Raw genomic sequence first — 17,356 nt, 5'->3', positions numbered from 1 at the left:
TATATGTGTGTATGTATGTGTGTGTGTGTGTGTGTATCCACTTTCTGATGAGGATCCCATTTGGTCATGACCAGCCATGTTGAGAAAAGTCTCTCTGGAGTAGATGAAGCTGCTAACACTTGGCAATATCTGTACAGTGAATGCCTCATGATACCCAACTCACACTGTTCTGTTCCGGCCATGGGCAACAGGACAACCAGCTTCACCCTTCCATGAAATGTGAACTTCCTGATGGTGCCTCATGCAGGGGCCTCTAAAGATCCAACACAATCGAGTGTTCTTAAAAGGATTTTCTAGTCACCTTTTATCATGAAGTGATTTTGTGATTTTTGCCTCGTTACAGGTAATGTATGAAATTGGTGGCGCAGTTGAAAGAAATAAAGACAGCCTTTCGCAGAACCTCCTGTTTGTCATGAAAAGTGAGTCGGTTTTCTCCCCACACTTATTTCTTGATCTTGGGGTTATTTTCTATAAATTGTGCTATCATCTAAAAGGCAATTGGAACGTCATTGACTCTCTAGTGTTCGGGATAACGAGTATGTTGCCGCACTGGACGTTGATTACAGCCTAATTTGGAGTTCAGCAGAAACCCAGATTTGGCTGAGCTTTTGGTGGGCAGGCAAGGAAAACACCCTTCCTGTGTCAGCGCATGAATATGGAAGTGCGCGTCCCTGGAGACTAACGAAGACGGATGTGGCTCCCGAGCTGATTTAGACCACAACAGGGCGAATTCCATTACTAAAGGTGACTCCAGGTCACAATTAGAGTGGTATTTTATTTTTATGTATGCTCAGTTATGAAGTATTAATGCCCACTAAGTAGAAATCTGATCAATGTGTACATGTATAAATACATATATACATATAAATACGTACACATATCTAGACTCCTATTTAGTGGGTATTAATATTTTATGTACACATATCAACTATAATTCTGTACAATATGTAATACTACATTCTAATTGCATGCCACAATCACACACGTGTGATTCTGTCTGTTCTGGTAATCCCTTTCTTAGTAGAGTCCTGGTGATTCATGATTTTCCGGTAGCCTCTTAAAGTAGGGTTAAGTCTCTGGCTGAGGCAGGGCCATCTGTCTTTCCTGGAAGGACACTTCAGACCTGGTGAAGTGGGTCGACACTTTGAACTGAAGATCAGACGCCTGCGTCACCACTGACTCGGGACGTCCCTGTTCACGTCACGTCCCCGTAGTCATGACACACTGTTTACACAGTGACTCTCTCTGCTGGCCTCTCAGTTACACAGCTATTGTGAGCTCTCTGGGCCGAGACCCTGCAGGGGAGTGATGAAGCCACAAGGAAAGGGAGGCTTGACATGCTCGTCCTCTCTCACCTGCTAGGAAGCAGGTGCCGGCCCTCCCACGGCAATTATTTCAGCTTTCACTACTGAGGTGATTCCCTTTGGGTCTCTACATGAAGATCAGATACACAGAGTGTGGCTTAAACATCACAATGCTTGATTTCATTTAGGTATTTTGCAATATTAGAACACGTATTGCATAGAATGAGGAAAGGATGACCAGGGCTGTCTTAATCTGGCTTATCTTATAGGGTGCCCATATTTTAATTTTTTTTCTGTTGCTTACACTCGTTAACAAGTTAATTTGGTTCCAAGAAAACATAGGTGACTATTGTTTAGTTCTCAGCAGGAAGACTAAATTCACAGAATGCTTTGGCACATTTGTGATTCGTATGTCAGGTGGTACATGCTTTCTGTAGAGAGCATAGGAGGTATGTCAGGCTTCAGGAACCATAAGGCCTCCTTGCAGTGAACCGGCACTGTGGGCACACAACAGGGCAGCAGCTATAGACCATGCAAGCATACACAAAACTGTGCAGGCAGCAGTGCATCCAGGCACATGTGGTCGCTGTGCTCGGCCTACAAAAGGTCTCATGACATCAGACCTTCAGATCTGAATAGTCTGGTGTTAGAATGCATCACCTCACCACTGTAGCTGAACTCAGAGGGGCTCTTTGACTACTTTCACCTTATGACAGATGCAACCAGAGGAGGGCCAGTCACCACGAGTGTTTAGATACGTCTCTAACAGGGTTCACATGGTGAAATGTCTCCTAGATAGGGTAGTTATTTTCTTGCAATGGGGATGGAATTGCAGCCCAAAACTCATGTTTTTACGATAGTGTCAAGTACACAAAAGCCTGTCAGATCTGAGCTGGTAAGATTCAGGGCCGACACCCAGACAGGGGGATGTGCATTCCCTAGAGAGCCATGGGCCAAGAGCTCAGGTAGGAAAGCTCTGGTCAAGACTCAAGCCAAAGACAATGAGAGTCACCATCGGCCAGGAGAAGGAAATGCTGGTGGAGCCAGCATAGAGCCCAGGACAAAGAAGTCCCTGCCGCCCAATATCAGTGACACTGCCCGCACAGAATGGGGGAGGAGTGCTTCCATGGAGAGTGAGCCTCACATTTGGCAGTGATTTTAATGCATCTTACGATGTTCATCTGTTTATCTCCTAGCGAGTGAAAATGTTGTGATCAGTCATTTATTCCAGTCAAAGCTGTCGCCAACGGGATCGCTCATTTCTTCCCCCCCATCATTTAAATTCCGAGGGCACAAGCCCACCATACTCAGTAAGAGAGCCGCCTCTGCGATGATTGGAGCAAACAAGAATTACCTAGAACTTAGCAAGGTAGGAGTTTTATTGTTCTTACGCTTGCTTAGTGCAATCTCTTCTTTCTGAAAAGCACTGCCTTAATGCAATGGAAAGATACCCACATTCTACCAGAAGGAACTAACAGGGAGGATGCTGGCCTGGTTGCCTTTCTGTTGCTGTGGCAACCACCATGACCAGAAACAATTTAGGGGAGAGAAGGGCTGATTTCATCTCAGTTCCATGACTCAGTTGGTCTCTGAGGGACATCAGGGCAGAAACTCAAGGCAGGAATCTGAGGCAGAGAGTGTGGAGGAACGCAGCTTGATGACCCACTCTCTGGCTGGCTCGGTGGTTCATACTTAGCCAGGTTTCTCATACAGCACAGACGTGGGCCACTTGACCAAGAAATGATACCACTCACGGTGGGCTGGACTCTACCAAGTAAGACAATCCCACACAGACCACTGATAAAGACAGTTAACTCAACTGAGACTTTTTTCAGGTACCTTTAGGCTGTGTCAAATTAATAGTTAATGCTAACTAAGATAGGTAGCTTCCAAGGTTCAAGTGGGTGAGAAGCCACAGAAAGAAAGGTTGAGGGTAACAACAAGTCAGTGGAGCACAGTTTATAGTGCTACCGTTGGTTGTCTGTGAGACATCCTGCTTCTTTTTCCTCTTTACAGCCTTCTTCTTGGATGAATGTAAAGGAACTTTGGGACAATTGAATTAGAAGAAGTAGACTTAGTATCTTATCCTATGGATCTGATTGTTCCCAAGGTTCAGAGTCTGCAAATGATAAAGTGTCATTTCTCTTACTCTCCCAGGACCAGCACGTTTCCACTGTGGATTTGTAGACTTTGAACTTGCTTTTGCTTTACACTAATTGTTAGTGTGTTTCTTCCACATAGACTTAGGACTAAAGGTTCCATTTCTAAAACCTCCATGAAGAGTTATTCCAAGTGCCTTGGGAATGAATATGCACTGCTGTGTTTCTTAGGAATACAAGAGCAGACTGCCTTCCAGTTTCTTGCTTGTGTCTACCAAAATATAGAAGAGGATGTGCATAATTTGGAAGGGACTGAGGACAGTTGATTTTCAAAGTGCAGTTTCTGAGGCAGGTGAAACATGCCTTAGCTCTCTAGTTCGAGGGAAAGCTTAGTTTGGAATGTTGAGCTTTATGAGAAGTGATAGATTTGAGGGGGGGGCACGTGTGTGTGTGTGCATGTAGTGTGTATATGTATGAACTTCTATATATGGATGTATGTATGTGTACATATGCATATACCTCTTCATGTATATTGTATGGATATATGTATACACATGTGGATTTTATGAGTATGTCTGAGTATACGAGTATATGTGTGCATATGTATATGCATTGTGTTTCTGTGTATGTCTATGTGTGTACACATACATGTGTATATATGTATGTGCACATATATGTGTATCTATGTGTGTATATATAAATATGTATATATGTGCATGTATGGGTATGCTTTTGTGTAAATGTTTATATGTATGCCCATTGTTTTTGTGCATGTACCTGTGTGAATGCATATGTGTGTGTCTGTCTGTGTATTTGTTTATGTTTGTGTGAATGTGTATATATGTGTGTGCCTGTGTGTATGCATTTGTATGTATAAGTGCACAGCATACCTGTGTGTGTGAATGTTTGTGTGTACCTGTGTGTATGTATATGTGTGACTGTATACGTGTATTTGTGTATGTGTCCATGCCTGTGGGTGTGCATGCATGTGTGTGTGTGCCTGAGTGTGTATGTATGTGCCTCTGTATGCTTCTTCCTGCATATGTGCCTATGTGTGTGTACATATGTGATTATGTGTGTATGCACATGTTGTGTTTCCCTGTATGTACATGTGCATGCATGTGCCTTTAGTCAGTGGACTGTAGGATCAGTGACCCTTAGGCAAGTTGCAGAGTTAGACTTAGCAGTAACTCCATTTTGTGGGGTAGGGAAAGTCATCTCTACATTAGAAGACAAGGGCTCCCTGTGGGAAGAATGTGATTCCAAGGGTCTCAGAGCTTCTGGCCTTTTGTTTTTCAGGCAGAATGCACATCAACAATAAGAAATTGCCTTCCACCTCTGAACTATAAATTTTAACCTCAGTTATTAAGTTCTTGAGACCTGCCTGGGTGCCATTCAGTTTTTCCCTGAAAGATTAGAGAAGAGATGTAATTCAGGCTGTCTGTCCAGAAAGGGGACCCTTTGCCCACATCCAGTGGTAGAGTCTTATTGTCACGATCCTTCAACCTCTGCTCCCCACTGCCCTTGCTTTTCCCTTCAACCTCTCCCAGTCCTTGTACGTCTACCCTTGGGCCAGAAACTTGGCATTTTACCCATTCCTTAACTGGACATGACTTTGGCACTGAATTTGTAGAAACGGGTTGATGCGGGCTAAGTGTTTCATTTTGCATTCCCTTGTCAGCCGCAATGAATCACTGCCCTGCATAGTTCATCTTAATGGAAGGAAATGAGCTTCTGTCCTCACAGTCCCGAAGAGATGACTGTATTTCATTAGCTTCTGTCCTCTTAGCACTACCAAGCAGATAATTGTGTTTCATCAGAATTTTTCTTCCTCGGTGTTAAGAGGAATTATTTTAGAGTTATGTTAGTCTACACCCTTGTGGTTCTTTGAAATTTAATGTGTCATCTTCCAACCCCTGGTGGGATTTAATTAATTACCTCCTGCCCTTTATCTCCTCACTCAGCAGCACCATTTTCGCCGTCTTTTAAATGTTTTTCCATTATCACTTAATCTTTGCTACATATGATGTTTTTCTTTTAAAAGCTGGTTTTATTATTTATTGAAGAACACGGCCTTCTGCCAGTTTCCAAGGATAAGCACCTTACAAGCACATTCCTTTTAGCAACTGAGAAGAAGAAATAAAGGAGGGGGGAAGAACCTCAAGAATGCATCAAACCCACACAAGTGTGTAATGATAATTGTCTTAAAGTTAAGAGGAGCAAAGTAACAACTGTAAGAGCAAAATTATAGCAAAGCGGTGTCTTTTTTGCCCTAAAATCATCTGTTTCACAACTAATCTGAACAGCTTGTAAAAAAACCAGGGCACTGGAGGGATCCTCTTGTATTGGTCTAAGTCTTTGCTATGAAATTAAGATGGGGCAGGCAGTGGTGGTTTAAGCAAGACCCCAGAGGGTGAAAGGTTAGCAGCCCTGACTATTACCTTACCCACAAGGTGCCCATTTCCCAAACTTGAGGTAACATCACCGAAGGTCCTGACTTTTATGGCCTCTGGTTTATGTATTTGTCTATAAGCGCATTAACGTGAGCATAAAGTCTAATATTTTTCCTTCTAAACCAGAAGCTGATATGATAAATCTGTCCTCTTTGTCACCCCCCCAACACAGTTATTAAAAAAGAAGGGATCTTCAACCTTCCTACAAAGACTGGAACGCGGAGACCCCGTCACCACCACGTCACAGCTCACGGTCAGTGACGTTCAGATTCGGAAGCTCCATGTTTGCTTCAGCTGTGATGTGCTAATGTTTCATCTTGTTTTCCCTTTCTAACGCCTTGAAGAAAGGCCACACACATACTCACACATATGCACACACACGAGCGCACACACACACGCATAAGATACTCATGCTGAACCAATGCACAATGCACAGATATGCTGTGGATTGCATCCAGAGCCCCCTGTTTAGACCATGCTGTATTCCCGCCCACCGCGTCTCTCATGGGAGTCAGTTCCTTTCTTCTCTTTCCACAGAAATCTCTGGCAGACATCACTGGGAAGCTGCAGAGGGGCAGTCCACACTTCATCCATTGTATCAAGCCCAACACCTCACAGTTGCCTGGGGTGTTTGATCACTTCTACGTGTCTGCCCAGCTACAGTACCTTGGTGTCCTGGGGCTGGTGAAACTGTTCCGCTATGGGTACCCAGTGCGTCCTTCCTTCGAGGACTTCCTGGCAAGGTCAGTCTGGAGCTGTTACTCTGCCCTCTGTGGAGATGCCACACTGATGCCCTTTTAACAGTCCTTTCCATTTCCTTTTGAACATAGCATTCCGTGGTTCTGCTGTCATGGGAAAACAACACAATGTGGCAGGCAGGGAAGACTGAGAGAGCTTATGTAAAAAGTCACCAAACGCACTGAGGACAAGACTTTGAAAACCATATGGTCCCCTCCATGAACATAGAAATTTATAAAATTGGAGTATATAGTATTTTCTTAATGTTCATTACTATAATTGGTATAAATGTGGCTATTTTTTCCTTTATCTCATATGAAGAAAATACAGTTTAGGGGAAGGTTACCAAACAACACAGGTGGAACAATTAGTCCTCATTTGTGTAAACAGAGGTTTGCTGGAATGTAGCGGGAGCATTTGTTCGTGTGCTGTTTGTGGCCATTTCTTCATGGTAATGGTCCCAGAAATGGCAAACACAGTGCAAAATATAGGTAAGGTATTTTTATTATTTGGCCCTATAGGGAAATCTGCTGACCCCGATATTAGATCATTTAAACTCAGACGCACTATTGCCTTAGCAGTGCACTGACGAGGGGAATGTTGGTTCACAGAACCTTGTGTCTGCAGGGATGAGCCCACTTGCGCACAGCAAGCTTGCCCAGAGTCTTCACAACTTCCGCAAAGCTGCTCCAGGTTCAGGGCTATGTATTTGCCAATAAGTATTATATGTGGTGTTTGTGTATGTGTGTCGAGGGGAGCATATGTCTGCTTACATGTGTGTGTGTGTGTGTGTGTGTGTGTGTGTGTGTGTGTAAGGCACAGACTGACATCGAGTGTCTTCCTTCCATCATTTTCCAATCTTTCTTTTTGAGACAGAGTGTCACATTGACCATGGAACACACCAGTTTGGAAAGACTGGCTAGCTGACCAGCAAGCTCCCAGGGGTACCCCTGTTCCTGCTTCCCCAGCGTTAGGATTGTAGGCTGTCTGACTTTTCCTCACGGATACTGATGACCTGAAGTCAGGTCCTCCTGCTTGAGGGGGATGGCGCTTGAACGAGAAATGTCCCCCACAGCCTCGTGTGTCTCAGCAGCTGGTCTCTAATCGACGGTACTGTTGAGGGAGGTCATGAAGCCTTTAGGAGGTATGGCCTTTCTGGAGGAAGTGTGTCACTACTGGTGGGCTTTGAGGGTTTATAACCTCTCCCTAGTCCAGTTTGTTCTCTCTTCCTTCTGTGGAGTTGGATCTGGTCTCTCAGCTTTCTTCTTCTGTTCCCATGGATTCCCCATCATTATAGACATCTAACCTTCGGGACCCATTTTATAATAGCAGCAGAAGAGTAACTAATATAAGAGCAAGAGCTGAACCAACCAACCGTCTTCCCCAACCCATAGATCCACAATGTTTTTACATAATCATAAACCTTTGTCTGATTTTCAGAAAATCAATAATCTAAATGAATCTACTTTAAAGAAAGTAGTTGATGAATATTAATTTAGCTTACAGATGTGTGCTAATGCGCTTTTGCTTGGTCTGGCGTGTAGTCTGGTGCTTTGCTATGACTTTATCTTGGTTTGAAGATGCCCGCAGCCTAGTAGGCAGACACGTGCATGCTCAGCTAAGGAACAGACAGGGTTTGTATTTGAACATGTACCCTCTGTCATCGAAGCTCAGGAGGGAGGCCATGCAGAGCTGGCTTTCAGGTGAAGTCAGTATTAGTCTTGGTAAAGGAAATAATGATGCTTATAACTATATTTATGGACTGTCTTGTAATTTACAGGGAATAATACAAAATTGGGAATTAGGGGTGAACTAAGCTTGGATATAGGAGTGAACTTTATGAGGCATGGACAAGAGTGGTGGGGCACATTATTGATTATTGCTCATTAGGATATCTCTTCGCCCCCTTTGCCTATTTCCTAAGTAGGAATCAAATCAGTCTTCAGGGGTATAGAGCTTTAAAATGTCTCTATATTTTTCATGCATTATAATTGGCTTGTTAGAGGTCAGTCCTTCTGTAGCATTAGGTACAAGTGGTCTTAGAGTAGAAGAGTTGTAAACCTGCCCACAGGTAAGTTTTTTAATAGGTGAAAGATTAATACTATCTGAAGGAAAACAAGAGTATCCACATGTAATTTGAAAACTAAGAGATCCCCAAATGTACCCTAAACCTTCTGAATGAGAGCCAGCATAGGGTAGAACCCAAGGGTTCTTTGGGTTGTATCCATGATTTAACACCAAAGACTGAATGGCAGTCCTGACCTATGGATGCGGGAGTCATCTTCCAGCATCCCATGGTCTCTCAAGGCCGTGGGTCTAGGTGGATTAGAATTTGGTCAGTTCTCTAACTCTGAAGCATCTCCTGTAGCATGCATGACTGAATCCCTAGTACAGCACATCTGAGCTTCAGCTTCCTCATCTTCCGTGGCTTGAGGTGAATTCTATGAATGGGTATATCCAACAGCTGGCCAGAACTGTTGAAGCTGGTGAAGGGCAGACAGTGTAATCTCTTGGGAAAATCGTTGTTTTGTTTTGATGTCTTCCTTGAAATGCCAGTTCCTTTAAATCTTAGTACAGAAAACATAAAATCTCCAGCTGACCGATACTCCATCCAATCCAAACACCAATTTGCCAAGCGTCTTAGAGAGCCTTCTTCTAAGTTTGAGATATTCTGTGGTACAAGAGGCAGGATTCGTCCACCAACAGAAACAGCACATTTCTGGCATTTGCTTGTTCGTTTAGTGACTATGTCTCAGGAACATGGTATCAATCATGTCTGTGTTGAGGGAGGGATCCCTCAGAGATCCTTCAGGTGACTTTGCTTTTCTTCCTAAGGAGTATCACAACAAGCAGACATCTGAATTGCAGAGGGCGGGTGTCTGACTCTGTGTGTGTGGGGTGCACACACCACATACACAGATTATACTCACTACAATTGGAAGTTTACTTCATTTTACCTTTCGTATTTGCGTATCTCTCTGTCAAAGCCACCTTAATAAAAATAGACTATGCAATTAACCTTTTGAAATTAAGTACAGGTTTTAAGTCTATGCTTCTCTAAGATAATGGCTTCTCGGCCGAGACCGTCTCTTATTGACAAGCTTTGTGGGCACTAAATAAATAGTGTTGGTGTTTGCCTAGCATGAGTAAGGCTCCAGGTTCAATTCCTAACACACACACACATGCATACGTGTGTGCACACACACGTACACACACTAATAAATAAATGTCTTCAGGCAAGACATGGCATAGGCAATTAACTGATGTTCAATTTAGAGTAAAAATTCTGCTTAATAATAATTATAATACTTTGGAATTTCTAATAGATAAAGAGTTTGGGTGTGGAAATCCTCTTTATGAGTTAATCTATGTATTCTTTTTAACATTTTCTTATCTGAAAGGGATGTGATTTTCTTGTCTTTGTTTTCAGTAGCTACGCAGAAATGACATTATTAACTTATTTCAGTAGAAGTGTGTCACCATCTCTCTGAAATTGACAAAAACATTGATCTACAGAGAGATTACCAATCTCGGTGGAACTTGACGAAAATGCAATCAGAACCCTGCTGTCAATGAGCTGACTTGGTGCAATATTCCATGCATATTCAAAAGCTCACCCGCACCCTGGAATGACCCCAGGCAAGGAAACTCCGCTATGAAAACTAAATCCTGGTGGTAGAATTTAATTGAAAACATTTGCTGGTGAAGCTCCAGATAGCAGCTCACATCTTTCCTGCGCAAAGCCGACCTTCTTGTGTTCTTCTTGTGGCATAAAATAGTTCTTTTCTGCTCACAACCAACTTATCCTAACTGTCAAAAAAACAAAAAACTCTCAAAGCAAAAGACTCACCGTGCCTTAAAGCTGTGCTCACCCCGAAAGTCTCCGATGGAAGGAAGGAGAATGTTGTTCAGTTTTGCAGTTTGGAAGTAAAGAACTGCTAATCTGGATAACATTTGATATTTTGGAGTTACAGCATGATGGGGGATTGATAAGCACAGGCAAGGACTTCTTGGTGGACTGCGTGGAAGACATGGTGTCTTAGTTTCCTTTCTATCATTGCAACCAAATTCCATCACCAAAAGCAACCTAACGAGGAAAGGGTTAATTTTGTCTTAGAACTCACAGTTCACCATGAAGGGGAGTCAGGGTGGGAACTCAAGGCAAGAACCTCGGGACAAAAACTGAAGCAGAGACCTCAGAGGAACACTGTTTACTGGCTTGCCTCTCATGGCTTTCTAAGGTTGCTTTCTTATACAACACAGACAGAACAATTTACCTGGGATGGTACCACCCCCAGTGGGCTGATTCTTCCCACATCAGTCATGAATTTGGAAAATGCCTCCACAGACTTCTTACAGGCCATACAGATGGGGGCATAGCATCTTCCATGTGGTCTAAAGTGCTCCCCTTCACTCTCAGGCTCTTTATGGAAAGGTTCTCTTGTCACTGCTTTGTACCCAAAGAGGGGCCTGGGTCTGTGCCTCCCTATGGCAAGAGAGACCAATCTGAGTCTCCCTTTCAAGAACCTTCTCTACCGTTGTCTGTTTCCTTAGTTTGTGGGGTTTTTCACTGCTCTATTGTAAAGGTCACCACTCAACAAGCTAGTCTGTAGACCATCACCACCACCAAAAGACCAACGATCCAAACCCTGTGCTTCAGAACAGCCAAGTGCTCTCCCATTTGACTGGGGCTCAGCTCAGCTGTGAAGCTCATTATGCTTCATGACAGAAATCAGGTTTTAGGACTAGCTTGGGTTCAGACTATGCCTCTGGTGAACTGGAGGGAGAAGATGGGCCCGTTATTTTCTCAAATTTGGCTGAAGCATCACCCACAGGATGGAATGAGAGACCCTACCTACAAGAAGGCTACATAAAACACACCAAAGAGTGTGCATATCCTACCTCGGCCATCCTTGCCTTGTTAGTCCATCCCAATTTAGTGGCACAAAACAAAAGTTTGTTCTTCTTCCTCATTCAGGCATTTGGGATGAGTAGTTTTTTCCCACAGAAGTGACTAGAGCAGGAAAGCTGGTACCAGGGCAAGCCTGCCTGGGCTGGATCTAAGGGCACCACTTCATCCACATGTCTGGCACCTTGCTGCTGGCTGAGTTTCTCAGTGTCTCCCAAATAACTATTCAGAGTCTTATTATTATAAATTGTTATTAATGATCGGCCAATAGCTCAGGCTTACTTCTAGCTAACTCTTACCAATTAAATTAACTCATCTTCCTTAATCTACATCCTTGCACCTAGTATTATGCCTCTCTCATCTTGTATCTCCTGTGTCCTCTGGTGAACTCCTTAGACTCCTCCCTTCTTCTTCCCAGTGTCCTTAGTCTGGTTCTCATGTCTACCTTTATCCTGTCCAGCCATTGACCAGTCAGCTTCTTTATTAACCCAATCACAGAGACATATGTTCACACTCACATACTCATGCATACCCAAAGGAACATGGGAAAACACACACATATGTACGCGCACGCGCACAAAGAGGGTGTGTTTTGAGAAGTCTTTAAGGAATTTACCTTGTCTGGCCTGGCCATCTTTCTCAGTGATTTATTTAATACTCTTCCTGCTGCTGCTGCTACTACTGCTGTGTTCCATACACATTTTATAGTGTGCTATGACTTGATAGCCCCAGAGACTTATTGATCCTCTTCTGTTCCCGACGTCCTTTCTTCTCTTCTCTTCCTTCTTCTCGGTTTCTGACCTCTTCCTGGATCAGAATCTTTTGGAGTATGTGTCCAGGTGGTGGGGTGGCAGGCTCCTGTAAGGGGTGGTTTATGTGAGTGGAAGACACTATCACTGAAGAGAGAGGCTGATGCTTGACGAGGTGGCTATTTGGAAACAACAGGAAGATTTGTCCAACAAGAGCCCCAGGACGACTGTACTATGCCAGATCTGTGCTTTCAGATCGACACTGGAGAAATCCCGCTGGGAAAGAGCCCGAATCATTTAGCTTGTCTGAGCCACATGGGCTGATGGAAGGCCACGCTGTAAGCCACGCTGTAGTGATGGAGCTGCGGGCAGGCCTGCTTTTCGCCTCACCCGGCTCCTGCACGGCTAGCTTAGTCCCAGAAATAACAACACACAAATTGTATTCATTTAAGCACTGCCTGGCCCATTATCTCTAGAGAGTTAGTTCCTGACTAACTCTCATATCTTGATATTAACCCATTTCTAATAATCTGTGTAGCACCACGAGGTGGTGGCTTACCGGAAAAGATTCAGCATGTCTGACCTGGTGGCTGGCTCCATGGCGTCTGGCTCATAGCCCTCTTCCCAGCATTTTGTTCTGTTTACTCCACCTACCTAATTTTCTGTTCTATCAAGGGGCCAAGGCAGTCTCTTTATTGACCAATGAAAATAACACAATAGACAGATAACCCTCCTCCATCACCACGCCGTAAAGGAAGCAGAGCCATGATGGAGGATAGGGTGTGGGGACAGGACTGAGAGAAAACACGAGTTGGTGGGATTCCAAGCCAAGGGCGGCAGCTGGCCAACCAAGCGTGGAGTCGCTAGGGTTACAGTTTGTCCTGGAACCATCTCAAAGGGTCCTGTGGCAGGCTGAAGATGCCAGCCCCTTTCAACACATCTTTAATAGAAATGAGATTTATAAGGTCAGAGGGTATTAAAGCCTCTGAAAGTTTTGATTGGCCAATGATACATATTCTTACAAGGCAGTTTTGCCAAATCTGACTGTATTCGTTGTACCAAATCTATTGTACTTATGTAAGATTTAGTGTAATTAGGAATAAGGAAGACCTTTAATTTCTTCAATGAAATATAAACCAAGAGAGAAGCTTATGTAACAGTTGGAAAGTCATTTCGACGTAAGTCTCATCCAGTGTGCTTGATTTATGACTCGGTTCGCTGCGCGGTGGATTGTGGGTCAGCAGCTCCTCTACACTCTACTAACAATCTGCAGCGCTTGTCTCTGGAGGCCCCAACAGTAGGCACTGAAGACTCTAAAGCCGTGTGACCTGCTCAGTTACGGCACAGGCTGTGTGGCAGTAAACAGTGGAGTACACAGGCAGGAAGTCTGAACTTGGCCTAAGGCAGCTAACCCCAAATATCGATTTGTCTCTTAACCAGACAGAATTGTGAAAGTGTCCGTTAATAAAGTACATATATATGTATATATATATATATGCACACACACTTTATATATAATGAAATATATGTGTGTGTCCCCCTTTATAAAGTATATATATATAGTATAATATATAGTATAATATATGTGTATGTGTGTCTCTTTATAAAGTATATATATATAGTATAATATATGTGTGATGTGTGTGTGTCCCCCTTTATAAAGTATGTATATATATATAGTATAATATATGTGTGTATGTGTGTCTCTTTATAGAGTATATATATATATAGTATAATGTATATGTGATGTGTGTGTGTATGTCCCTTTATAAAGTATATATAGATGGTGATCAGTGATGGTGGCTGCTTGTTTTGCGGAGCTGGAGTCAGGCCTTGGCTTGCCCTGCAGATGATCTGCCACCGAGCTGTAGCTGACCCCATGATGAGTGTCTTCAATGCTCACTCTCTCAGTCTGGCTCTGACCCCAACTTCTACTCTTTCAAGTTTTATTACCCCGTTGGGACAGTGCTCACTCATTCATTCATCATTCATTTCTTCATTACTTATTCATTCACTCTTACCTTGTCCAAACTCTTACTGAGTCAGAAAGTCATTGTGACTTAGAGTCACCACGAGCTGTAGCCTTGTGGTCATGGTCACTGTGTTCCATGCAGGAGCCCTTCATTATTGACAGTATATAATTATTCACAATATGCAGATCGTGGGTATTATGTAACTACTAATTGTCCTTTAGTCCAGAGCTGAAGCTCAGCATTAGAGCAGTTGCCTAGCATAGCCTAGGCCCCAGGCTCAGTCCCTGGTACAGCCAGAAACATAATAATCAAAGGAAGCCATTGATTTGAAGTTGCCTTGGCAATACTTTGCTGTGCTGCAGAGATGGTTCAGTGGGTGAAGTGCCTTCTGTAAAAGCAGAAGAACAGGTTTGGATCTACAGCACCCACATTAAAACCTGGGTACGGAAACACATATCCATAACCCATGTTCTATGGAAAGAGGAAAAATGTGGGGAGTCTGGGGCTCACTGACAAGCCAGTCTAGAGGAGCTGTGAATTCTGGATCATCAAAAGAATTTATCTGAAAGTAAAAGGTGAGGAACAGTGGAGAAAGGTGCCCGAAATTGATCTCTCACCTTCACACATGCGTGCACAGGCAAGTGCACCCACACTTACATGTGTACAACGTGCACACAGCACACATATACACTCACAAAGTAAGCAAATAAATGTAATAGCCATGTATTTTGTTCTAAATAATAGTAATCTTCTAGAGTTACCCTCCATCCATTCTGAGTAATTCAGAGCTTCTGGGAAAATGGAAAAACAATGTAGGTTTTACACTCTAGTCCTTGAGTGGCCAGCAGGTCATCACTGAATTAATCTCACGGCTGTAAGCACATTTCATTCTTCACACTAAGCCTCGTCCAGAGATGTCTGATGGAGTTCATTAGGGACTCTGCACCCCAAATAAACGCAAATGTTAAAATGAGAGAAAAGAAAAGTTCTGACCAGAAAATGTAGTCTCCCAGAAATCCCCTATGTTTGACCACTGAAAATTCAAAGACTACTGCACTTTAAAGGGGGCAGAGATACTCAGTCCCAAAGGAACTGAAATCCCAAGTCTGCTTATCGGGTGCCTCTGGGGTGAATGTCAGGCTGAGTTCTTGTCTATGAGTTCCCCTCCTGTTTGTCTTTGACTCAGTCTGAGTGGGGCTAGGCATCTCGGCCAGGTGTAGGGTTGAGGTCTCATCTTATTTCACCCCTAGAGTCTTCTCATTCCCAGCAGGAAAAGGCCACTCGATTCCAGTCGCAAGGTGGTTGACAGGTTGACAGCAAATCCCTGTAGCGTGGACTACAGTTAAGAGACTGATACAATGTTCTGCGCTGTTTCCTTGTTGAGCTCTGTATCTTGTGTTTGAAACTCAATACTTACTGATACCGCACAGCAAAGGCCCTAATGACGACATACTTATTATTTCCTGAGCAGCTTACAGCCTTTACTTTGGTCCTAACCTTCTCTCTATAATGTTCATTGGATGAATGTCCCTGGCTATTGTGGCTGTGGTTTATTTAGCGATATTCCCATTTTCAAGCAAATATCCTGAACCCATTCTCTGAGGCTGATTTCTGGTCACATAGTAACTAAACAGGATGAATTCATACTTATTTATTATATGGAAAGGGGGGCTGTATTTTCTGTTTCTTTCTTGGGTTTTTGACATGCTTAGTGAACTAAATACATTCTCTGAATACTGTAAAGTTGGAGATTAATTGTGCAGCTAAAATATTTTTAACAATAAAACCATCACATCACAAGAGACAGTTGTATTGATCTCATATTTATGTAAAAGACTATTTTTAAGTTAGAAAAGATGCAAGTAGACCTGGCCCACTTTACAGAAAACACACAAAATGCAGAACACTCTGCTCTTCTCCTGAGAGTTTCCACCTCTTAAGCCTAAAATCTCATATCCATGACAGCTCAATTGGTAAATATTTATACTATAGAAATGAATGCCACCCACTTTTAGGAGTGTTTAATTTTAGAATAGAAGTAATTTGTGTTCTTGTCAAGAAATCCACAGTCTTGCACAACCATATTATTTCAAGATAAAATTATTATATTTGTAAACTTTTCTCTTTTTTCAAAGATCTCCCATTTATGACTAAATTATTTAGACCTATGTAGAACTTGAATCCACAACAATCAAACATTTAAATACTTTTAATATACTCAAAGCAATGTCATTTATAGGAAGATGCTCGTTATTAAGAGAGCCCTGGAAATGAAGACAGTGTAGAGAAGTGAGGGAGGGAATCAGTAGGAAATAGTGGAGGTGACATACAGTGAGCAGATGCAGAGAGGACCAGAGTGACCTTTTCCCGTGTGACACTCGATATTTAAGTTCCATTCGCAAGCATTGCCCATCAGAGGAAGCGTGGATGAAAGTCATCTGCTTTGTTTTGAAGGATCTTCTACGAGGCCATCGCAAGACGAGAAAAGAGAATATGACATTGATTCCTCAGAGGTAAAGTCATGATCTAACAATACAGGAAGACAGAATTGCTGAGTTGTTTTTATTAATGATAGCTTGCATTACATTTCAAGTCTAGCATTTATTAAATTGCCAAGAAGAATCTTTTAAAAATTACATAGAAAAAAAATAAATCCATTGAGTTGCATTTGGGACAGATACACATCTGGAATAACCCTTTTCTAAACCAAACATACTCCACCATCAAAACCAACACCCTTACAGTAAGTGTGTTCTCACCCTTGAATTACACATCTCAGAGCATAGCGACACACAGCTGCATGTTTACTTCTCATCTTTGGTCATGCTTTGGATATGGTTCCCATGAAGAAACACTCTCTGATAACATCCCAAATGCATGAATTATTTTTCTCATTGCTGTGACCAAATATCTAACAAAGACAGCTTAAGGCAGCAAGGATTTATTTGGCTGTCCTGGGCTGTAGCCCGTAGTCACAGGGAAGACATGGAGCAGTTGGTCACCTAGTGTCTGGGGAGAGAGGTGAATGCTGGCACTCCGCCCTCCTCCTGTTTTCACTCAGCCCTTAGGATAATGTCACCCCACTGAAGTAGGTCTCCTCTATGCTCTCCAGGTATCTGGTGCCTGTTCGC

The 17,356-nt window shown here is 42.9% G+C and overlaps 1 protein-coding gene across 2 annotated transcripts in view; it reads left to right on the top strand.

Moving 5' to 3' along the window:
- Window positions 1-17,356, top strand: part of Myo16 (myosin XVI) — a 473,090-nt gene that overhangs the window by 340,254 nt on the left and 115,480 nt on the right. For both annotated transcript variants that reach the window (XM_087900756.1, XM_087900755.1), the window contains exons 24-27: window positions 344-419; window positions 2,501-2,673; window positions 6,029-6,109; window positions 6,394-6,599. In XM_087900756.1, the coding sequence (XP_087756882.1) occupies window positions 344-419; window positions 2,501-2,673; window positions 6,029-6,109; window positions 6,394-6,599 (536 nt within the window). The remainder of the gene's footprint in view (window positions 1-343; window positions 420-2,500; window positions 2,674-6,028; window positions 6,110-6,393; window positions 6,600-17,356) is intronic.

The sequence above is a fragment of the Myodes glareolus genome, chromosome 23 (genome assembly GCF_982192425.1).
Source record: "Myodes glareolus chromosome 23, mMyoGla1.1, whole genome shotgun sequence".
NCBI lineage: Eukaryota > Metazoa > Chordata > Mammalia > Rodentia > Cricetidae > Myodes > Myodes glareolus.
Note: the sequence above shows the minus strand (reverse complement) of the source record. Positions and strands in the feature narration are given on the sequence as shown.